Here is a 25,558-nt window from a genome sequence, read left to right as displayed (position 1 = left end):
GTCTGGGCCAGAGACTGTTAGTACCCAAGTGTTTAAACTACAAGGTTACTGAAGGTTTAATTCCTTTAATCAATTAAGAAAAAAAAAAAAAAAAAAAAAAGGCATTTCTATAGCTCAAAATGGCTACCATGTTTTCAACAATGGCATGGCTTGTATGTGGTGTTTTTGCAATCACTATGGAAAATTACTGTAATTAGAATGTATTTCCTATATTAACATATTTTTAAAGGACAAAGAACTTTACTGAAACGAAACTTAGAGACTCTGTAGCAAACATTTCAGTCTTATTTCTTCTATCCTATAAGTTCCTATACAATGTTCTAATGTGTTTTGGCTTACTGCAGCCTTTCCTAGTTGCACAGTGGCTGTTTTATCTCGGATAGATAGATAGATATATGTATATGTATATATCTATCTATCAAATCTTTCCTCTGACTGCTTTGTCAGGCTCAGGCACTCAGGCAGGAATCGGCTGCTCTGCTTGTGATAGGATAGAAGCTATACACACCCTCTCCAGGCCCCCTGCAGGCTCTGTGCGAGTCAGACAGAGCTTCTCAGAGCCTATCACAAGCTGGTTAGAAGCCATGTCTTGTTTGTAAACACTGCCTAAAACTGGCAATTACAAGCCAGGATTGCAGCAGGGAGTGGCAGAAACAGCACAGAGGGGCCCAAGAGAACATAATAAATAGAATGGTATGCTTTTTATTGAAAGAATTCTAGAGTACAGATTCTCTTTAATGATCAAATGGATATTTTACTATATTCATGTATAAATTATTTGGTCAATCTTTGTCTATTGTAGAAAATGTTTCCCCTCTCAGATAAACATCTAGGCTAAAGGCATCACAGGGAGGGCGATGCATACCAATATACAGCATACAAATGAGGTATCTGGAATAATTTATTACATTCTACCATATGTTGTTGTGGTATCTCTTAAATGAAATTCATTGAAGTCTGCTCAGTCTCCAAAAGTTACCCCAAAAAATGTATACAAAATAATTAAAACATATAGCCGTAAAACAGCGACAGTCTGTTTCGGGCTCTTGCCCTTCATCAAGCCGTCCAGCATAAAATCCGTAAAAACAAAAAACAAAAAAAACTGCTCTATACATACATAGGTCACCCAATCACAACAAACCATGCTGCAGATGGACCTGATGGGGAACTACTCATTAATTTGCACACTTTATACCACATTATAGCCATAAGGATCCTCAATGGTCACTATAACAGGCATAGATAAAATGCCTAACCATACACTGTGGTCACATGCTCACCAAGAGAGCCTCTCATTGGTCACTTTGCCTAATGAAAATACATTACCTATCCTGGCATAACAACAATGATTAAGATGCAATACGCGAAATGTACACATACCAAACTTGGATGGCGACCATCCATAAACCAGCAGGTTTATTGTAAGGTCCCTTTACAGTTGGATGTGCAATAAATAACGGAGTCAGAATTGCCGATTGGTTCATGGTTGTGGAGTTGGCACATACAAACTTCATTAAATGTCCTAATTTACGTTTGGAAAGCCAATGTTACTGGTGCTGGGAGAGTTCATGCATTTATATAAGGGAGGTCACCTAACCTAAATAAATTCAAAGTTCAGAGTAAAGTAAGTACACTTTATTCCCGATTACAAAATGTAAATTACACAAAAACATTAAAATAAGTTAAACAGGTATTTTATATGCTAGTACAACACCATTCCACAGTGAATATTTTATAAATATACTTCTATATATACACACTGTAAATTCCAAAACAATGCATATTATATACATAATAAAGACACAAAAATATTCTCTTCAAAATAAAACCGCAGATTCTATGCAAAATGGCATTTGGCACTTCAACAAATAAATTACCATGTTTAGCACCGAATAAACCTAAGCATATGTTTTAAGATTGTGAAAGGAACACAATGACAGTATCGCCAAGTTACTACACACCAAAACTTGTTACAAAAGCACAAGTATAGCTTCAGTGCAACCTTCATTTTATCCCATGTGCTCACTGATTGCACAGCACAATCCTTCACTATGCATCATTCCACTAGCACATACATTGCATGACTAGGGAGAGGTATAGACAAGTCCATGGACATCAGCTTGGATTGGTGGCAATGCTTTGTTTCCAGTGTGTGGAGAGTGTTGTTCACATGCAGTCCACCACATTGCTTGATCCTTGGCCAATGTCTCGTATCTGGCTGCACAGACAGGAGCAGACTGCAACCCCTGCTCCAGCCCTGCAGTGAGTCACTGACCCAACCAGCTCCCACCTGTTAACAAGAGAGAGATCAGTGCATCAATTACTTGAACAAAAACCAGGTCTTCAAAGCACAAATTAAAGAAAAAAAAGTGCCCGTTTATTCTGAAGTAACAGGCAAGCCTACTACATAGTTTCCCCATAGATCTTTTATTATTATTATTATTATTATTATTATTTACTTGGCGTATAGGCACAGCCATCCCTACAGGATGTCAAAATAATCTTCCATGCTAATGCAATGGGATCGATTTATTGAAGCATCTCCAACAAATACTGGATGTCACAAGTAATTCAGCAAACCTGGACTAAACAAAAAAAAAAAAAACACATCTGCTGCTAGGTGATAAAGGTGTGTAAGCTTCACCTATCATCTTCACTGGGGATGGCAGAAATGTAATAACTGAAGGCTAGTTTTGCATTCAGTAAAATGCATGCAGTTTTTGAAAGTATGAACCCTGCCTAAAATCAGGAGATGCCTTAGTGAGGTGGCCCAATTTCAGCAAGTGGGCTTTGAGTTTGACACCTGTGTACTATTTTATGTGGCTCCTCGAGAGCGTCAAATGTGCACTAAGCTGTGTTGAGTACGTGTTCAGAGCAAACTGGAGGATAATACATAGGATACCCCAGCTCTTGTACTTAGAGCATGTTGTGTTGCTATGGAGACAGTGGGTTGCAGCTGACGCGCAATTGTGGGGGTGCATGCATGCAGCTTCCCCCATCTCCCATTGTCACTGGTCGTATATAGATAGGGGGCAGGTCAACAGTCAGCCGATATGTGCACCATGCATTTAAAAAAAGCATGGAGTCACCTATACCTTCAAAAGCTGTGAGCAACCATCTCTACCTGACTGGGCAATCTACAATACAATTTTTAAGTGTACCTGAGCCAAATCACATACTTACCAAAGAAGAGGAAAACCTCTGGATTCTAATGAAGCTTCCCATGGCTTCATCCAGTCCATTATTGCTGCTTTGTAGACTTTCAAAGATTGGGCTTGTCGGTAATCTGATCGAGGACACACAGAACTTCAAGCACAAGAGCAATTATACTGCACCTGCACGAGTACAGGCGTGCCTGCCCAGTAAGCCGGACCTGCTCATGCACAAACAGCTTTGTGCTACTGCACCGAAGCAGCTGCAGCAGTGCCGCGCTCGTGCCAAAAATGGAGAATCCAGAAGATTCCCTTTCCTTAGGCAAATATGTGTTTCTGAACCCAGAGCTTCAGCTTTGGTTCTTTTTAACTTTCAGCTTGCTGTAAGGAGAATTCCTGGGTCCTTCAGCTCCTACTTGCGCAACACTACTTCTATCACACATTGTGCCTGCTACATTTTTTCTCTGGGTTATTATGGAATAGTGTATAGAGGTCAGGTTGGTGCCCTCCATTTCCTTTTTAATATGAACAACAAGTATTGCTCCTGACATTTTAGGATGCCCACTGGACACAACCCCACCCCTTGTTAAAATTTTAATCAGAAATTTGGCCCACAACTTAAATGGTGTATCAGATTTTGACCCCTTATGTGATTGAGTTTGACACCCCTGCCTTAGTACATCAGACCCGATATCATGCAGACTCATATCTTGGCAAGATATTATGCATTCTCTCTCTTTGCCCAGAAACCACAGCTTGTTTGGGGGGGGGGGGGGGGGGGGGATCTATACCATCAGAAAAAAAGGAGGTGAAACTGGAATGCTTGCATCTCCTGATCATCAAGTAATTTCTGTATTTTTTATCAGTTTGCGGTTTTATTTGAAATGCTTTGTTCTAGGGAAAGGTACCCCTCCTCCCAAACTGGACAGAACTGTTTGCTTAGTCATTAATGCATGCTCTGAGCTATATGGACAGTTTTTTTTACACCCCTCTGAATAGAAGGAACATAAAAGTGTATACACAGGGTATCTAGTTTGCCTAGTAGATAGCTAAAGAAAAAAACAAAAAACAATTACCTGTTCATAACTGGATCATAACATTCTACAGTATTCAGGTATGCATTGCCATTATGGCCTCCAACTGCATATATTTTTCCCATCAGCGTTGCTATGCCAACTCCTCCCCTGGGTGTAGTGAGCTCTGCAACATACTCCCACCTGTTGGTTCTGGGATCATATCGCTCTACAGAGCTTAGGGGAGAATTGTCATCAAAGCCACCTTTAGAGAACAATAAAACACGGTAAAGAACTGACAGCATGACACAAAATGGGACATTAACCAAAAACATCAAAAATAATTTCTTCTACAGACGATAATATATTAAAAACATCACAAACTATCAGAGTGGATCTAACCATGTATGCATGCCTTCATCTCCTCAGGAAACATTTTATTTTGGATTGCTATATAGCAGCAGCCTCTTCCACAGTGCTGTACAATAGAGAATATAAAGTGGGTCATGGGGGAGGGAGGGTGTTAGCTTTGGGGTGCTGCTCCCTAGCCCTGTCTTTATGTACTCAGCCGTCTTCTCCAGGGAGACCACAGCTCCCTCAGTGGTGTTGCATGCTCCTGACCAACAATGCATGCCAGATGTTGTCCTTCAATGTTATTAATATATTTGTTATTAATATATTAGTAAAAAGACCTGCCCGTTAAAACGGGCGCTAGGTCACAGCCACTACCCCCCGCAATGTGCGCACATACGTGTCCCGCTTGCTCGTTCCCCACCACTGTCTGAAGTATATGCACACAGGGAGCTGCTTGTTTGGCAAATGGAAAAAGCTGTCATTTCCCACAATGCAATGAGAACCTCTGAACCACACACAGCAAACTGTCAGGTCCAGCCCTGTGTCCTAACTGCCCTGGCTGCGCACATGCCTCAGTACAAAAAAGCCAGGGACACACAACTATTCAGTTGATGACGCAAGGACACTTGCATTTTATTGTATAGGATTTAAAGGTTACAACAGATAACCCATCTCCATTAGTGGCCAGATTGCCACATTAAAGCAAACTGAGGATTAGGCAAAGTTACCTGTCACTGGAGGTCAGCCTTCCATTTTAACTTTTAAGTTAGTTTATAACTATATGGGAGCCTCTTGCCATCTTGCAAGCTCTAGTCCTAAATACCTTTTTTTCTTAAAGCAGAACTCCAGAGAAAATAATGTAATAAAAAAGTGCTTCATTTTTACAATAATTATTATGTATAAATGATTTAGTCAGTGTTTGCCCATTGTAAAATGTTTTAAATCCCTGATTTACATTCTGACATTACATGGTGCCATTTTTACTGTTGACAGGTGAAAACAGCCATTTCCCACAATGCAGCAAGGTTCACAGACAGGAAACTGCCAAGAATACTACTCATAATTTCTTTGTGGGAGGGGTTTCACCACAATATCAGCCATACAGCGCCCCCTGATGGTCTGTTTGTGAAAAGGAATAGATTTCTCATGTAAAAGGGGGTATCAGCTACTGATTGGGATAAAGATCAATTCTTGGTCAGAGTTTCTCTTTAAAGCAAACAATTATCATCAGACAAGCAACAGTCATAAGGAGACAGTTCTTACTTACATCTCCCCTAAAGGCTCATAAAGTTGCTGCATAAAGTATGCTGGGAACCTGGGTGCTCCAAAGTGTGGAAAACCTATACGAACCTACACAAAAGGGAGGTTAGTCAATGGTGTGGACTTTTGGGGGGCAGCATGGATTTACTTACCAATGGAGGTAAGTAAATCCATCCCTGCCCCGCCATATGGATGCCTCCATCTTTGTGTCCCTGTGCCAAAGGTTGAAAATCCCATGTGGACTTCCTGTGCCCCTGCCCACCGCAATGTATGCCAGGAGATGTAGTCTACTGATGTGGTTACATCTTTCAACCAGGAAATGTAATCACATCAATGAGAGCTACATGTCCCGGCATGCATTCCAGTGACCAGGATTGCAGGGCAGCACTGCCTCCATATAGACAGGGGGCTACTGAGCAGCCCCCGTGGGTAAGTGCCTACTGCCCCCACAATTAACAAACCCCCTTAGGAGGAGGACATTTAAAGACATTTTAAAAAGTTTGTGAATAATTCCCTTTAATAATGCAACCAGAAAGGATGCTGCTCTAAATTGGATCTTAATGAGACTGTCTCTAAAATATCCACGGTTCTGATGACTGAACTGAGCAAAAGTGTTGGCTATGAAAAAATGTTAGCAGATTCAGAGTTCTGTGCATGAGGTATGTAGATGCCATCAGAGTTAAGTCTCTTCCTCTATGCAGAGACATTGTGTGATCATGTCCATGTACTCTGCTCCAAAAAGAGGTGGACAGTGTCAGCTCTGTGTCCAGGGGAAAAACTGGCTGCTGCCCTCTCCCAGCTCTACTGTCTACTCCAGTGTTCCCTAACTCTGTCCTCAAGGTTTTGAGGATATCCTCAGGCGGTAGTTAATCAGCTCTGCTGAGACACTAATTACCCCACTAGTGAAGGTTTGTGGTTTTCTGCAAAACGTACTGTCAGTGGGCCTTGAGGACAGGGTTGGGAAACTCTGGCTACTCCATGTCTGTAACTAAGGGGATGGGCGAGGACTTTAGGCAGATGACCGACTGCTATTCGATCCAGGTGAATCTGCAATTGCCATTACCAAAGGAAGTCACCACTGCAAACCCAATCAGGCACGTAGTGAAAAAATTAATCATAGTAAAAATGGTTTATGTGCAAAATACCCATTAAAAGAAAACTAAGCATGAGCTAGGGATTTAAAGTAGTAGAGGCATACAGAATGCTGTATGTAGTTGATCAATTGATTCAGAAAACAAATGTTGGCTGTGTGCTTAAATGCTTGTCTGTTCTGAGATAGATAGATTTTTTGTAAACTTCCCACAAAACACATCGGTTTAGTCAGATTAAATATACGGTACATACTGTGTGACTGACTTAGCAGGACAGCTACAAAGAAAGTGGGGCAAAACTACAGCAGCCCCTGTGATAATATATCATTATACACATTTTGAAAATGTTGCATACAGAAGTCAAAACTGGTGTTCCGCACTCACCTACAACGTACAAACAGCCATGTAATTCACTAACGCCATTGCCAGCCCTTCTCTGGCCCATCTCTTTGATGTCTACCCATTTATCCAAATGAGGGTCGTAGCTCTCCACACTTGACAGAGAGGCAACACCATCATTCCCACCAACAGCATAGACATGATTCTAATTGGAAACACAAGGTTATATCAAATAAGACCTACAAGAAATTCAAACCTAAATTACAGATGAAATCAAAACATTTAAATGAAAACAGAGTGGAAAAAGCGAGTTCCTAAAAAAAGGATGAGGCACGGCTACAAATTTTTTCTTAAGCAACCCTGGTCAGGAGTAAAGGGCAACCCCTGTACAGAAGTAAAGGGTGTCCAGTAGGAAGAGATCAGCGTGGAAATACAGTGACCGAAAAAGGGGGAAAAAAAGGGATTTGAAATTTTTTATGCAACTTCCAGAGATTTGTATGTTTTGCGAAAAGTGTGCCATTTGCTGCACAATATTTTTCAACATTCCTACACAATTCTGCAAATGTGTGTTTAAATAATCTGAAAACCCCTTTTTTGCAAACTCCAGATTTGCACATGTAGCACTTTAATACATTTTGCATATCTGCTTGTAGTTTACATATTTATTGCAAGATTTTGATAAAATATGTAAACATTTTTTGCTTATACACACACTTTTAATTAAGTAAGATTATTAAACTTCCATAACTGATTTGAAACAGGCTGGAATACATGGATTAGAAATTATTGACTTGATCCATCTTTCCCCTTTATGTGGTACTGACTGAAACGTATGCTACAATGTACTAATGCTAACATTTTTTGACAAAAGTGTGACTGGTGTGCATTTTATGATGCGGTTTTTGTGGTGATGAATTTACACATGTATTGAAAATATAGTATTTGATTATTCTTATTGGGGATATGTCCTTTTGATAATTTTTTTTTTTAATTACCATATTTTTCAGATCATAAGATGCACCTTAGAGGACAAACATCCGTGGTCTTGCCCATAAGACCATTGGCACCAGTTAAACAGTAGTGGGTGGCTGTGATGGTATGATTTGACAAATATGGTATAGATTTTAAAATTCAAATGGATATTCAAAATATTGGTCCTATTCTTCTTGTTTGTAACAGATTTTACTTATTGTATACGATCTATTCATATTTAAGCTCGTTTTCTGCAGAATTAAAAATTCTATACATATGGAAAGAATCATGCACAAACTGCACTTTGGGCCTCCTTCACCCAACTCCGAAAAATCAAAGCAATGTACTTCTAGATTCACCTCTTAGCATTATCCCTCATCTACAGCATATACTCGACAGTCGAAAAATGTAGATCTGATTTGCACAAGTAAATCATAGAAGGCGACTTATACTCGAGTAAGACTTACATTTCTGACTTCTAGCTTAGTACAATGTAGGTCCTATTTGCAGTGTCTCTCTTCTACTAGCGCACGCTTCCCCTCGTGCTGATAGTATTGTTCTGCTACTTGAACGGGTGCCAAATAATGGCAACTATTGCAGTTGTGCCTCCTTCCTCCCAGTTATCTGGCATGTGTGATCGTTGCTCCACTATTCCCCGCCATCCATGGACTGTTCTGCTCCTCCTGCAGCGATCATTGCCTCTCACAATGCAGATTATAGCTCCTTCTCCAGCTGCGGATCAGCTGCAGTGCAAGATCGCAGCTCCACTATCCTCCACACCCTCTGTTTGCGCTCCTCTGCAGTGGATCAGTGCCTCTCACAATAACTTCTACTTCCCCTGCAGTTGCGAATCAGTACCTCTGTCACTACTGTGATCTCCCCCTCTGCTAATAGCTGCTTCTGGATCCTTGCACTGTCAGTGCTGTGAAGAAACAGACAGCTTCACTAGAGAGGGGGTGTGTTAGCAGGTAATAAATCAATGCTCCACTGCCATCATATGAAGCAAGATAACACGGAGAAATTAACCTCTTAGGATCTCCAAGCATCTTTCCCACACCATGCTTCTGTTAATGCTATAAACACATTAACAGCAGCGCAGTGTGGTGAAGTTGCTTGGAGATCATGAGGGGTTCATTGCTACAGGTATCTTGCCTCATACAGCCTTAACAGCAGCACAGTGTGGGGAAAATACTTGAAGACCATATGGCCTCAATTCACTAAGCATTATCAAACACATTATCAAACGTTTGATAATTTACCTCATGAGTAAAATCTAATTTAGAATTCACTGAGGTGTTATAGATTTTATTTTTTCTTTATTGTATTTATAAAGTGCCAACATATTACGCAGCGCTGGACATTAGTTTAGGTTACAGACACTATTTAGGGGTGACATACAGCAAAATGACAATACATGAATACAAGAAAGACCAGATCATGCAGCACAGTAGGAGTACAAGGTAATGCTTAGTCACTGGAGGAGAGCATGGAGATTAGGCAAGTTAGGTTCACTTAGATGCATAGCATGGGTTCACAGTAATGGAGGTGCATGATCAGGTAGGACACAAAAGGAGGAGGACCCTGCCCAAAGGCTTACAATCTAGAGGGAGAGGTAAGGACACGAAAGGTAGGGGACCAGAGTTCAGCTGTGGATTTAGAGCACCTGTGAGGGGTAGTAGGCAAGAGTGAAAAGGTGAGTTTTGAGGGCTTTCTTGAAGATGCTGAAGGAGGGGGCTGCCCTAATGGGTGGAGGTAGGGAGTTCCATAGTGTTGGAGCAGCTCTTGAGAAGTCCTGGAGGCATGCATGGGACTGGGTGATGCGGGGGCGGTTAGGCAAAGTTCATTGGAAGAGCGGAGTGAGCAGCTAGGTGTGTACCTCTGAGTAAGATCGGAAATGTAGGTTGGACAGGTTTTGTGGACAGATTTGTAGGTCAGACACAGTATCTTGAATCTGATTCTGGAGTGGATAGGAAGCCAGTGGAGGGATTCTAGGAGGGGATCTGCCATGGTGGAGCAATGGGAGCAGTGGATAATTCTGGCTGCCGTATTCATGATCCACTGCAGTGGGGCTGTTCGGGTCATAGGGAGACCAGACAGCAGGGCATTGCAGTAGTCAAGGCGGGAAATTTATTGAACGTTTTATCAATAAAACATTTGATAAATTTATAACACCTTAGTTAATTCAAAATTAGATTTTACCCATGAGGTAAATTATCAAACATTTGATAAAGTGTTTGATAAAGCTTAGTGAATTGAGGCCAGAGAGGTTAAAGAGGAACTCCGGTGAAAATAATGCAATTAAAAAAAAATGTTCTTCATTTTTACAATAATTATGTAGAAATGATTTAGTCAGTGTTTGCCCATTGTAAAATCTTTTAAATCCCTGATTTACATTCTGACATTACATGGTGACATTTTTACTGTGGGCAGGTGATTTAGCTGCTGCACGCTTTTTTGGCAGTTGGAAACAGCTGTAAACCGCTATTTCCCACAATGCAGCAAGGTTCACAGACAGGAAACTGCCAAGAGTACGTACTCAGAATTTTTGTGGGAGGGGTTTCACCACAATATCAGCCATACAGCGCCCCCTGATGGTCTGTTTGTGAAAAGGAATAGATTTCTCATGTATAAGGGGGTATCAGCTACTGATTGGGATAAAGTTCAATTCTTGGTCGGAGTTTCTCTTTAATTGTTCCTCTGTATCTTGCCTCATAGGGCTACACTTGGGAGCCCCAAGGTAAAATTCCAGTTTTAGAGCGTCAAACACTGAGGTTGACTTGTACACAAAGTCGACATATTTGAGTATATATGCTAATCAATTCTCTTTACTCATTACCCATGTCAAAAAAAAAAAAAAAAAAAAAAAAAAAAAAAATTATCAGAAACTGCTTGCTTGTTTAATGTTCTAATACACAAGCTGTACACATGGTTTTGTAAACATGCAGACGATCAAGGAATAGGCAGAACAATGTCCAGCACATTCCCAGACTTAATAGTACACATGTCCAATTTTGTTTGACCAATGAAAGTGTGACAGCTTACCTTCACAATCTGTTCATTGGATTTAAAAACTGTTGGCCCTCATACTACATGGAGGTGATAGAACTGGCCAATCTAAAATTTGATGTATATACACACCCCAAAAGAATTACAGTTCTAGCTGTACTACAGGGAATGTGCAATGAAAATAAAAAAAGGGGACACATAAGAAGACAAGTGAAATTCACTGCACTTTGCATATGGTAAAATACTCCAATATCTAACTGCGTACCATAAGGGAAACCGATCCAACACCTCCACGAGGGGTAATCATTGGAGCCACTACAGTCCAGTGGTCACATTCCACATCATATCTCTCCACATCACTGAAACATGTATTGTCATCTAATCCTCCGATGGCATATATTGGACCACCAAGCGACGATAAAGCAATACCCCTCCTAATAAAAAAAAAAAAAAAAAAAAAAAAAAAAAAAGCAAATTCTAATTAGCAGTTTTAATCATGAAAATGTATCTACTCGTGAAAATACTTTTGTAACACAATATATTGCTAAATCTGGAGTTTTAAAGGAGCTAAGTAGTAGAAGTACAGTCAAAGAAAGCAGGTCAACATATGGTAAAATTCATGTAACACTGTTTGAAGTCTTATGTTAAAGGACACCTGACTGCCACAGCATGGAAGCTCATTTTAAATCACAGGAGGCTAATAGGTCTGCTTCCATGGAAGCAGGAAGTAAAAACCGTGCAGGTTTATTGCAGGCTTTGTACTAAGAAATGTTTATTATGTTGTTGCGTATCCTTTAGAGAAGAGAGGAAGTTCTGAGTTCAGGTCCGCTTTAAGACCACAGCAAATATTTGCAAGCACACTTGTGTACCATTCCAAGTCACTTCAGTGCTTTCTGTCATGAGATGGTTGCAATACATGATTTTCACATGCCCCCTTGTGGATTCCCCTGAGAAATACACTGAACATAGAAAACCGCCAAGGGATGCTGGAGCTTGATTTAGTAACCAACAAACATCACAGCTATACCAAAGCTGTAGATTAGCTAATTTAATGCAGCAATAACCTTCATGACACGTATAGCAAATTAGTAGATTCACAGACATCCATTGTTGCTAGCTACAATTTTCTGCTATAATGGTGGAGAGAAGAGGGAGTCGGCACTACATGGGATCTACATCCGTTATTATGAAGGATCTGCAGGGTCACGGCACGTAGGACTCTTGTGGCACTATCAGCGTGCTCAGACTGTCGATTTTTAATTTTTCCAGTTTTCCCAATTTCCATTTCTCTTTTTTTGGATTTCTGAGGAGTGTTTTATTCGTCTTTTTTTGCATCAGAGAAGGAAAAAGAAACTAAACACAGAATCTGCATGAGCATCCCTAAAGAGGATAACTGTATTCTTGGGAATTTCATTTAGATCTGTACCTTTTTGTGTTCATTGATGCCTTCATCATCCATTTATTTGTATGTGGATCAAACACCTCCATGCTACCTAAATGTTCATTGCCATCATGCCCACCAACCGCATACACCTTTCCTGAAAAGAGAAGGGCAAGCAGCTGTAAGATTCTCAAACAATGTCCCTGTACCCATAGAAAGTCTGTTACAGAGTCTAAGTATAGAGGTTTATCTTATGTTCACATAATGGTAAACCCAAACATGAATATAATATATCCCGATTCAGTATAGAAGTTTAGTACATTTTCACATAATGATATACTGCTCCATGACTCAGGTGCATTAAAACTCTCAACGTCTCTTAGCTCATCCTAGCACCATCGGCCACCATGAACTCCTTTAGTTCCTTCAGGCTCTGTTTGCCAGTACATCTCCCCCAGTCCAATCATTTTCCAAAAAGCATAAAGTCAATGCCTGATCTCTATGTCCTGCTGAGCAATAAATACCCCTAGGAGGCAAAAACTCTCAATGAAATGAGCCATTTCAGTTCAAACTTGACTTTACCAGAAGCACACAAAAAAAAAAAAAAAAAGTCAGATACCCACAACTCTGCTTCATAGCTCATACCATGTGCTGCCCTGCAAAGGATGCAACACTGTCAAAGTCCTGCTAAATGATGTATAGAGTAGAGGTGTCTGCCACCACAACTTCTACAGTCCAGTCTTGGTTGTTTTATAGTGCCCACATGGCCATAAACACATACAATCAAAGGTACACCCCTACTCCCTGTCTCATCCACCTACTAATGACCAGTGTTTTCATGCCTGTGTGTCAGTATGCTGGCCAACTCTTGCTTACCTAGTACCTGCAATGCATTCGAAAAGGGACACCACCCGAATCCCATTCTGCTGACTGCTGCATGTAAGGTCCTTCAGATACTTGCTTACCAGCTCCTGCAATCACTTGACACCTGGGCAATAGAACCTGGTCAAACAGTCACTTCCTCCACCAAACTTTATGATGCAGTTGGGCACATGTAGCCTTACACCCTCCTGATCACAACAACGCAGACATCTTGAGGAACATTGCGTGGCTGGTCGTCAGCTGTCACAGTTTGTGTATGTATGCAGAGCCAGCGGAATAAGAGGAACCATGGCCAGCCACAAGCCAGTCATACCTGACTGAGGATTCCAATCTGCACATAACTGACTGAGGATGCAAATCATTCCCACATTTCTTCTCAGCTGGTGTGTAAAGTAGATAAACATCAGAACATAAAACTATGTTTTATAGCAACACTTTTCTATGTATTCATCCCAATAACTAGCAGCTCCAGATACCTTAAAAGCTTATGACAGCCTATTCATCTGGTTCATAAAACCTACTAATATTAGTTTCCCTGGAATGCAACCGTATAGTTCATAGTAAATACCAGATGAGTGCCTAATAGGACATGCAATCTATCAGAAAAAGTAGTTTACAAAATATACCAGTCCAACAGCCTCCCAGTTTTGTGCCCAAAATAGCAAACCATGTTCTGCCACCTACTCCAAGGACAAAAGATATGTATTGAATCTTTCTTTTTGTCTGCAATTGGTTTTGAGTTCACGCAAACTTTGAAGCTAATAGGTGTCCAAAGTAGAGCAAACCTGTGAAAAGATCAGGGCTGTGGAGTTGGTACAAAAATCATCCGACTCCTCAGTTTATGAAACCACCAACTCCGACTCCAACTCTAGGTACCCCAAATTGCTCCGACTGACTCCTCAACTCCACAGCCCTGGAAAAGATTACACCTGCTGCAGACTTATGCCAGTTAGAGACTTGATACATGAATTGTAAAGTCTACCAGCTACAAAAAATAAAGACAAAAGGCAACACCTAATGAACACTCCTTGAATGTGTACATGTATTTGTATATGTATCATAAAAGGCACATTGAGGAAGCAAAATGTTCATAATCTGTTTTTCAGCTGCAATACCTTTATAGTCCAGTAGAGGACAGACTGTAAAACAATTAGATCTGTCTAAAGGCCCATACACACGGGCTACAACTGTTGCAGGAAACACATGGCGCGCGCATGTTGCGGCAACAGGTCCTCCATGTGTATGAGGTGCGCGCAAGCAACTGTTGCTAATCAGAGCTGTCTCCAGGCGATTGACTTGTTCAATCCCCGGCAACAGTTGTTGCAGCAACCGTCCCTAGTCTCAAGTCGGTGCGGTCGTGTGTATGCTAGTCTCTAGCAACTCTTGTGAGTCCGACAGTTCAATGAACCTGCGACAGAAGTTGCTGAGCAACAGTTTCCGCTATGTTGCAGACAGGTTGTTGCCGCGTGTATACAATCGTTGCTTGTATACAACTGTCGTTGCTGGAGATTTTCAACTGTTGCTTGTCTCCATGCAACTGCAGACATCCGTGCCTCATGTGTATGTAGCTTAATGGTAATTCCATTTTAAACATTTACAAAGCAAGGCATTCTCCTCCAAACTATGGCAGTACCTCGGGATCACACATCAGACTTGCACTTTTATCTCAGAACACTTAAGGCCCATACGAACGGGCTACAACTGTTGCTGGAAACACATGGCGCGCGCATGTTGCGGCAACAGGTCCTCCATGTGTATAAGGCGCGCGCAAGCAACTGTTGCTAGTCAGAGCTGTCTCCAGGCGATTGACTTGTTCAATCCTCGGCAACAGCTGTTGCAGCAACCGTCCCTAGTCTCAAGCTAAATACACACGGGGGACAATTGTCCCCCGTTGCATGTGTGCACGTGAACAGGGAGCGACTGCTCCCTGCCAGCGACAGCTGTCCACACGTCTCGCCAGAAAGGCAGAGACGCGGCGGAAGCTGTTTGTGAATGGAGCATCCCCCGGCCGGATGCTCCATTCACTTGCGTAGGTCTCCTGTCGCTCGTGTGTACGCGGGAGTAGCGACAGTTCCGGCGAGGTTGCGGCGACAGCTGTAGCCGGCGATTGAACATGTCAATCGCCTGGCGACAGCTCCGACGGGCGACGGTTCGGGGCGCGCGCGTAATACACACGGGGGAACTGTCGCCGCAACACGCGCGTGCCACGTGGTTGCGGCGACGGCCGTCCCCCGTGAGTATGGACCTTCAAGTCGGTGCGGTCGTGTGTATGCTAGTCTCTAGCAACTCTTGTGAGTCTGACAGTTCATTGAACCTGCGACAGAAGTTGCTGAGCAACAGTTTCCGCTATGTTGCAGACAGGTTGTTGCCGCGTGTATACAACTGTCGTTGCTGGAGACTTTCAACTGTTGCTTGTCTTCATGCAACTGCAGACATCCGTGCCTCATGTGTATGTAGCTTAACATTGGAAACAAACAAGCCCCTCTCAATATAGACCTAAACGCCAGAACATACCAGGAAGTACTCCATCTTCTGGCAAATGTACTGACCTCCCACAGAGATGACACCCACATGTCTTCTGCGGCTGTTCATTTCAGGCCCAAAGAACCAGACGTTTCTGCTCACAGAGTAGCATTCAATGCTGCGAAACGGGTCTCCAGAGCCTCCACGGCCTCCCACACAGAACAAAACACCTGAGCGACAGAGGGAACAATTATGTAGAGAGATTTGGTGTCAGATTAAGAAATCTCAAGTGGAAGTTGAATTACAGATCTTCAGGTAAGTTATGCATTAGACAGGTGATGCTCATTCTCAGAAAAGCTGCCCTTGGCACTTTCTTTCAAAAGTCTTCCAAAGCCCTAGCCAACCCCACCTGCGTTACTGCTACCCACCCCCAGCTCTGCAGGGGTGGCCGATATGGTAGATGCCAAGCTGGGGACAGGCCACTATCGCAGGTGGGGGTGGCCATAGAGCTTCGGAAGGCTTTGTAAAAATGCCATGACCTTTTGTAACGGGTTTCAAATAGAAAATTTCAACATAACATTAAAATAAATATATGCGCGTGAACGGCATATGACTAGGCTGCAGATGTTAGGCTGAGCCCTTCGAAGGGTCAGTCAGTAACATGAATTGTAAGAAATGTATTTGTTAAGCACAGCAGAAAATGTCAGTGCGACATAAACGAAACAGCAGTAACAGTAATGAAAATGGTGTAAAAAAAAAAGAAAAAAAAAAAAAGTGGAATTAGTCAAGCTCCAAAATCTAGCGATTTATAGAATTTCAAGTGAAAAATTACTAGTGCACATCACTTCTACATGTAAAACAGCTAATGCCTCTGGTACAACACAGTGCTGGGTACAATCAGACTTTTCTTTTTAAACGCCGTTTCTAAAATAGGAAAAAAAAAAAACATCTTTTCTAAATGCTGAGAAAAGCATTGTTTCATCAATGTGAAAGGATTGATTTTCTTGGAAGGTCACTGTGACATTGTAATATTACACAGAATAAAATCTCTCCTAACAAACAGTGATAGGTCGGTTTCCAAAAACCACTGAGCTAATCAATTTTGCTGGCAGCTGTCTAGCTTATGGGCAGCAAGTACATTTACCAGAAGTGCACAGCTCAGAATTTTCCACCACTGGCTCATAGGAGGGCAAGCGTCACAAAATGCTGGTGGGTCAGAACTGAAAAGCCTAGTCACATATACACACAAACTACTGCTGGCCACATAGTGGGCCAGATTTATCAAAACTTCTGACCCACCAGCATATCAAAACTGGAATAGAACAGTTGCAAAAACATGAGCTGCCCAGATCAAGGGGTCCGATTGGCCATTCTGAACACTTCCTCCACTTCTGCTCCAATTCTACTTTACCTAGTTTTAATAAATCTGCACCAGTATCCATTTAGAAAATATAAAACATTTAAAACTGTAAAGACCTGAGCATGTAGAAGCAAAAAAAAAAAAAAAAAAAAAAAAAAAAAAAAAAAAAAAAACTTTACTGATTAAAATTATCATTAATACTCATAAGCCATTACTAATGAAGGACACCGGGAAAACTTGTAACACTAAAGCTTATAGTATTAATACTACAGATGTGGAGATGTGGTAAATCCCCTGTAAGTATCCAAGGGCAGTAGGATGTACAAGCATTATTAAAAAGCCTCCGCTGGCACCTTAAAGTAACCCCTGAACTGGGGTAAAATCCATTAAATGAAGCCCAAGATGGGCTTGATTACCCTTCTAGAAGTGTCCTGGCAGTGCTGGTTGTTTGACGTTCCCATGGCTCATATGGACCTCAGAAGTTCTTCAGAGCAGTTCAAAAATTATTCTGTGCGCAGACTTGAGTTTCGAGCTGCGACTGCAGTTTGGAACTTGGGCCTGCACAGTTCCAATTAATTTGCTGCCACTAGGGGGAACTTCCTGGTTTTTATAGTCAACTAAAGGATTCCGAAGAATATGAAGATGAGTGGGAGCACTTATTGTATTGGAAACTCTCAGGTTATATAGTTAGGTACTCCGATGAGGTTTTATAATTGAGCCATACCGTCCTAATCACATAGTATTTGTCATACATATCTACTCGCCAACACGGTTTCTTCTATCTGTTGAATTTCATGTAACCTCACGAACCAATCCTTAACTGCAGGGACAGCACTCGATTTCCTGTTAAGAGACAGCAGACCTTTTGGAGCATTGGGCATGTGGGGTAATACCATTTTCTTATAGTATTTAATGTTGGACAAATGCACCAGGACACTCCATGGATTATCCTCTATTTTCTGACCCAACACTTTCCTGCTCAACTGAAGGACCTCCCCCTAGTACCTCTTAAGTTTAGGACAATACCTTAAAAGTTGAAGAAGCGTAACTGTATGCCGATAATAGCCTGAATCATATCACTGTTAGCTGGTCAGGGCCTGAGGGATGGCGTCACGGACCCCTGCTGGGCAACAGCCCTCGTATGTGTGTACAAGGCTTGTTCATGGAAGCAGCTAGTGCAGCGGAGGAAGGCCTGTAACCCACTAGACAGCGCATTCGCAAGCAATTTGCAAGCAATTTTGGAAGCCATTTCCCTGCTCCTATACAATTCATTAGAATGGAAACGCTCCCAAAACGCTGCATGTCTTGCAATTTGGAATGACAAAAAAAAAAAACGCAATCACTCTAGTGAATCGGTCCCATCCATTTACATTGGCAGAGCATTTAGGGAAAAATTGCTAGCAATTTAAAGCACTCCCTAAATTATCAAAAAACAAACGCTCTAGTGGGGTTTCAGGCCAAAGGCTGTATAGTATAATATAAGCCTTACTGCTGTGTAGAGAGGCAATGACCCAATGCAGAAACATTTTACAGAAGGAAGTTATGAAACCTTTCCATATACAACAAATGGTTTCTACTTACCAGCAGTCTTCTTTCTTGGTGTAGTGCGGATTGTGTACTCAAACTCAGGCACAGCCTGACAGCTCAGGTGCAAGTGATAGTTTCTGGCTTCATCCAGCAGATCTCTGCATTTCAAGTCCTTTCTAATGATATTTTCTTTGGCCACAACAGACATCAAGAATTCAAGGGGTAACAATGGCAGACGAACCTAGAAACAAAAACCATTATGGGGACACTAATAAAGAGAAACAATCAGCATCCAAACTGCCAAAAAAAAAAAAAAAAAAAAAACTTTAACAACTCATTGGAACAATTATGAATTAATGCAATAACGCCTCCCCATGGCCTGCTTCCTGGGCACTAAGGTGGGGCTAAGTCCCTTCTCCATTACACTGTACAAGATTGCTCTGCAAGGGTGAGTAGAGTTTTTTTTTTGTGTGTGTGTGTGTGTAGTCCTTTTGCAGAATGTCCCACCAGTGTTGGCCAATGGCCAGGTGGGATAGAACCTGCACACCGCTGTTCTCCGAATTCCATGGGGAATAGCCTGCATGGGGAACAATGGGTTACCAGGAGTTGGGAAAGGGGTAGATCAGCACATTGGGATGATTTAAAAAAAACTTTTTCCACTTTTAACAATGCCCATACATGTATGTGCAATGCTATCAAATTGGTCACTTTACAAATGTGTGGGCAGTCCAATACTGGCCAGCAGTGTATAAGAAAAAGAGCCTGGCAGTAGAACTGTGTACCTGCAGTAATAGCAGTAGGGCTTCAAAAGTACAACTGTACATCCTTGCCTTTTTGTTACCATTAAGTGACTGCGCTGTGCAATACTTTTCCTTAGTAAACTACCACCTTTGTCTCTTACTGCACTACACACGCTGCCCAAATTTATACTGGCAATAGGAGGGTAAGATGTGAAAGTAATGTGGCAGCCTGCATATTTTTTTCAAGGTAGTTTCCCTATAGAGATCTTTAATGAGATACCAATAATTTTGAGTAGATTCAAGTTTTAAGGTGCGTACACACATGCGACTATGGTCGTTTGAAACGATCGTTCCCCGATCGTTTCAAACGTCGATCGTTTAAAAAAAAAAAGGAGCCAACGACCATTAAGTCTAACGACGGACGAGCTAGATCGTTAAAAACGAACAATCTAGCTTGGCAGATTTTTCCCCAACGAGGATAGTTTGCAAAAGTAGTACATAGTTTGAAACGATCGTTCGTACTAGGCTTGACATGCGCATTTCACTATTTCTCCATGGAACTTTTTATGCGCAGGCGCGATACTTACTTTTATGTGATGTAACGTTCGTTCTAAGGATCAGATCGTTACACACCTTTTAAAACTAACTTTACTTAGGTCGTTCTTTCATCAATTAAAAGTTTGTTAGTCGTTGACAACGAACGATCGTTGTCGCATGTGTGTACGTAGCATTAGAGGCAGTTTGTAATTAGGCTAATTAAATGCAGTAATATTGGATTCTGACTAACCCAACAAAATCTACATAGTCATAAAATGATTAGCATTAAATTGACTTTTAGTTCCCTTTATCACTTCCCTCTCACAGAAAAACACAAGGGCCCAATTGCAAGTCATTTTTTAACCCCTGCGTTTTCTCCTAGGTGATATTTTAACCCATTGTCAACAAAATGCCTTTTATGGCCAATGTTAAGTAAGATTACAAAAAAAAAAAAAAAAAAAAGTCCTACAGAGAGGGAAGGCTCTGGATCTAAAAGAGCCTTCCTGTTCCTCTCCCAGTCCCCTTGTTCCAATGCCATCAACCCCATTTAAATCTGATGCCACAAGAGGCTTTGGAAGCCTGAGTGCTCCCAAAGACGGACGGCTCCGTACTGCACATGCACAGGGCTGTAGAGTCTGGGTTGGAGTCTAGGTCAGTGGTTTCATAAAATCGGGGTCAGATGTCTTGTACCAAATCCAGTCCTGGTAAGTATTAAAGGAAAACTTAAGTGAACTATAAAAAAAAATGAGATTTACTCACCTGGGGCTCCCCTCAGCCCCCAGCAGCCGAGCGGTGCCCTCGCAGCCCCGCTCAGATGCTCCTGCACCCGCCGGCGAACACTTCCGGTTTGGCCGTCACCGGCCGACAGGCATGGGAACGCGAGTGATTCTTCGCGTTCCCAGCCTGTATATCGCCCCCTATGCTGCTATTGCAGCCAGCTGGTCGCAATAGCCCCATGTGCAGCCCCCGGTGAGTAAATCTCATTTTTTTATAGTTGACTTAAGTTTTCCTTTAAAGGAGTTCTGTGGGGGGATTCTTAGGAGAAAAACAGACACTTACCTTGGGCTTTTATCAGCCTTCTGCAGCGGTAATGTCCCACGCCGCCCTCCCATCTGCCGTTCTCCGCCGCCGGCCCCGGTCTAGCGCGGCATGGGATCCAACTGCGGCTGCGCTACAGTGGCCGCGCACCCACTAGCTTCCGCCTGCGTCATCGGAAGCTTACTGCGCAAGCGCAGTACAAGAAACCGTTGTACTGCGCCTGCGCAGTAAGCCTCAGATGACGAGAGCGGAGGAGCGGCGGCGCGCATTAGTCGTCTGTGTGACAAATAATAGCCCGGTGCCGGCTGCGGGGAACGCCGGATGGGAGCAGGACGGCGTGGGACATTACCGCTGAAGGGGGCTGATAGAAGCCCCAGGTAAGTGGCAGTTTTTCTCCTCAGAAACCCCCACAGAACCCCTTTAAGGAGTCGAGGTGTGTAATTTTGGGTACCTGGAGTCAGTGGTTTCATAAACTGAGGAGTCTGGATTCAGATGATTTTTGTACCAACACCACAGCCCTGAACATACAGTGGAGGAAATAATTATTTGACCCCTCACTGATTTTGTAAGTTTGTCCAATGACAAAGAAATGAAAAGTCTCAGAACAGTATCATTTCAATGGTAGGTTTATTTTAACAGTGGCAGATAGCACATCAAAAGGAAAATCGAAAAAATAACCTTAAATAAAAGATAGCAACTGATTTGCATTTCATTGAGTGAAATAAGTTTTTGAACCCTCTAACAATAAAAGACGTAATACTTAGTGGAAAAAACCTTGTTTGCAAGCACAGAGGTCAAACGTTTCTTGTAATTGATGACCAAGTTTGCACACATTTTAGGAGGAATGTTGGTCCACTCCTCTTTGCAGATCATCTCTAAATCCCTAAGGTTTCGAGGCTGTCTCTGTGCAACTCTGAGCTTGAGCTCCCTCCATAGGTTTTCTATTGGATTAAGGTCCGGAGACTGACTAGGCCACTCCATGACCTTAATGTGCTTCTTCTTGAGCCACTCCTTTGTTGCCTTTGCTGTATGTTTTGGGTCATTGTCGTGCTGGAACACCCATCCACGACCCATTTTCAGTTTCCTGGCAGAGGGAAGGAGGTTGTCGTTCAGGATTTCACGATACATGGCTCCATCCATTTTCCCGTTAATGCAATTAAGTTGTCCTGTGCCCTTAGCAGAAAAACACCCCCAAAGCAAAATGTTTCCACCCCCATGCTTGACGGTGGGGACGGTGTTTTGGGGTTCATAGGCAGCATTTTTCTTCCTCCAAACACAGCGAGTTGAGTTAATGCCAAAGAGCTCTATTTTGGTCTCATCAGACCACAGCACCTTCTCCCAGTCACTCACAGAATCATTCAGGTGTTCATTGGCAAACTTCAGACGGGCCTGCACATGTGCCTTCTTGAGCAGGGGGACCTTGCGAGCCCTGCAGGATTTTAATCCATTGCGGTGTAATGTGTTTCCAATGGTTTTCTTGGTGACTGTGGTCCCTGCTAATTTGAGGTCATTCACTAACTCCTCCCGTGTAGTTCTAGGATGCTTTTTCACCTTTCTCAGAACCATTGACACCCCACGAGGTGAGATCTTGCGTGGAGCCCCAGAGCGAGGTCGATTGATGGTCATTTTGTGCTCCTTCCATTTTCGAACAATCGCACCAACAGTTGTCACCTTCTCTCCCAGCTTCTTGCTAATGGTTTTGTAGCCGATTCCAGCCTTGTGCAGGTATACAATTTTGTCTCTGACATCCTTGGACAGCTCTTTGGTCTTTCCCATGTTGGAGAGTTTGGAGTCTGCTTGATTGATTGATTCTGTGGACAGGTGTCTTTTATACAGGTGACTAGTTAAGACAGGTGTCCTTAATGAGGGTGACTAATTGAGTAGAAGTGTCTAACCACTCTGTGGGAGCCAGAACTCTTAATGGTTGGTAGGGGTTCAAAAACTTATTTCACTCAATGAAATGCAAATCAGTTGCTATCTTTTATTTAAGGTTATTTTTTCGATTTTCCTTTTGATGTGCTATCTGCCACTGTTAAAATAAACCTACCATTGAAATGATACTGTTCTGAGACTTTTCATTTCTTTGTCATTGGACAAACTTCCAAAATCAGTGAGGGGTCAAATAATTATTTCCTCCACTGTACGTGATGCGTGCCAGAGCATGCTCATGCATGCACAGTATGGAGCAGCCTGTCTTTGGGGGCTCTCAAAGCCTTCAGAGGATACTCAGCTGTATTGGACCAATTGGTCACAAAGCTCTTGCGGGGGTGACAATGTTGGACCGTGAGGGGAACATGAAGGCTCTATAGGGCCCAGAGCCTTCCCTCTCCATAGGCATCTTTTTTTTTCTTCTCATTTTACTTCACATTAAACTTTAAAGTACCAGCAACCAAGAAAATATTGAAAATAATTTTTATAGTACTTTTTCGCCTACTTTGGTACTGCAAAGTACTTAACAGTTAGAAAAAAAAAATATGAAAAATGATCTCCTAGTGGAAAATTTAGGAGACTAAGTGAAATTGAACTAGGGCCCATATGTACAAAATATTTTGTATACGTTATCTTTATCAGAATGTAAAGCAGAAGCATCCTAAAGTGAAGAAAAAGGGTCCTATAGAGCCTTCCCTTTTCTCTCACGGTCCCCTTGATCCAGCGCAGTCAACCCAGTTAGCAGTATTCAACCAATGGGTTGAATACAGCTCTGTGCCACCTCAGGAGGCTTCAGGAACTCGAGTGCTCCCAAAGATGGGCAGCTCCATACTGCACATGCACGAGCACACACTTGCACATGCATAGTACAGAGCCACCTGTGTTTGGAAGCACTCAGGCCCCCGAAGCCTGCTGTGGCAGCAGATTGAAATGGGGGAGATAGCGCTGGAACAAGACGACCCAGAGCCTTCCCTATCCATCTCTCCCCCTCTTCCCTTTTTTACCCACTTCAGGACTTGCTTTAATGGATGCATTTTGCACAGAAATAAAAGAGGACTACAGATCGTCAATGAGATGCAAATACAGCAGTTCCAAGTTGATGCAGGATTATGCAAATTATGTTTGAACGTTTATGCAGCCTGAAAATAGACCAATGGAATCCTGCTGAGCTAATTTCAATTGGTCCACTTTCATGCTGCATAAATCTGCACAATCCTGCATCAACTCACATTAAAAAAAAAAAAAGAAACTGGAGTAAAACAAACCAACAAATGCTAGAAATGATATTAAAAGCAAACACTGCACTACCTGAGACAGTATTCCATTGAGCCACATTTCATGGTGCTGAGGATTGGCATGAAGCCACTTTATAGCTGCACTGTAGACCTGCTTTTCATTTTCAATGTTAAGATCTTCAGAAGAGAGCAGTTTATAAAGATGCTGGGGAGACATATTGATAAAGTCATCACAATCTATTACTTCTTGGAAATGGTCACAAGCATAGCGGTCAGCCATGTCCATCAAATCCACGCGATTATGGCTCTCTGCAAAAGCCCTCACAGCAAGACAGTTGGACGGATGAAAATGTAGCTTCATGTATTCACAACAGGCCTTGGCAACCAGCTCCACTTGGAGAATGCAAGCTGCATAAAGAAGTGGCTGGACGTTGTCAACGGTAAGGGTCACTCGGGATGAATAAGCAAACCTCACTAAATCTTCAAAGGCATCAGCATCAAAGTCCCGAATCTCGATCACGGTTTGTTTAGCCTCTGCCATATCAGAAAGGAACATGGCACGGAAATATGGGATCACACATGCCAACACAAGCTTGTGGCAAGGAATCAACTTAGAACCAATCTGTGGTAGAAAAAAAGAGACTGGTAAGTTTATTACAAGGGTGTTTGGTTAAGTAGAAATTAGCTGGTTGACAAGCAGAAACACTGGGGTAAATTCACAAAAGAATAGCGATTCTAATGTGTGTAGACAGCTCATGTTAACATTACCGGGATTTATACAATTTACCTGGCAAGTTATGCAAACTATAAAATATGGGGTCCTAAGGACAGCCCTGTGCAGTACAGAGATATAAATGTTTGCTCAAGTAGCAACAGGCAATGTATCGATACTAAAATAAAAAACCTCCCCAACTGGGTTATGTGGGAGGTACTAGTGTAAACTAAAACCGGTGTGCTGGGGTCCTTGCTGATCCCCCATCTCCCCGTGTGTACGTCTAGGGAGGGGTGTACTGAAGCACCCCTGTGCAAATATAAACAAGCATGGTTGGAAATACAACTAAGAAAAATACAGAAGGTTTACAGACTATAAGCTATTACCATAAACACTTACTAGGCACTTAATAAGCCAACTAGGTTAGGAGCGGGATATGAATAGCATCAGTCAGAAACGGATATGCATGGATGCACATTATTATTATTATTATTATTATTATGCAACAATTCATTTAACAACGTATTTGGTCATTATGTGAGGTCTCCTGCACAATGCAGAGGGACG

At 42.2% G+C, this 25,558-nt stretch overlaps 1 protein-coding gene across 1 annotated transcript; it reads right to left on the bottom strand.

Annotated features, from left to right (window-relative positions):
- Positions 1-760: 760 nt before the first annotated feature.
- Positions 761-24,897, bottom strand: KLHL8 (kelch like family member 8). The gene is made up of 8 exons (XM_068233476.1): positions 24,353-24,897; positions 18,855-19,041; positions 16,000-16,143; positions 12,614-12,725; positions 11,453-11,621; positions 7,255-7,414; positions 4,229-4,430; positions 761-2,290 (listed from the first exon to the last, which is right to left on the bottom strand). Exons 1-8 carry the CDS (start codon positions 24,833-24,835, stop codon positions 2,167-2,169), a joined length of 1,581 nt encoding a protein of 526 aa, XP_068089577.1. The 5' UTR covers positions 24,836-24,897; the 3' UTR covers positions 761-2,166.
- Positions 24,898-25,558: the final 661 nt, after the last annotated feature.

This window comes from Hyperolius riggenbachi, chromosome 1, assembly GCF_040937935.1.
Source record: "Hyperolius riggenbachi isolate aHypRig1 chromosome 1, aHypRig1.pri, whole genome shotgun sequence".
Classification (NCBI taxonomy): Eukaryota; Metazoa; Chordata; class Amphibia; order Anura; family Hyperoliidae; genus Hyperolius; species Hyperolius riggenbachi.
Note: the sequence above shows the minus strand (reverse complement) of the source record. Positions and strands in the feature narration are given on the sequence as shown.

Excerpts from the sequence above, each read along its gene's own strand:
- KLHL8 (XM_068233476.1), bottom strand. The coding sequence starts at position 24,835 with ATGTTCCTTTCTGATATGGCAGAGGCTAAACAAACCGTGATCGAGATT. Across the intron at positions 19,042-24,352 it reads TCAATGGAATACTGTCTCAG|GTTCGTCTGCCATTGTTACC; the intron begins GTAGTGCAGTGT and ends TTTTGTTTCTAG. Across the intron at positions 2,291-4,228 it reads TATGATCCAGTTATGAACAG|GTGGGAGCTGGTTGGGTCAG; the intron begins GTAATTGTTTTT and ends TCTTGTTAACAG.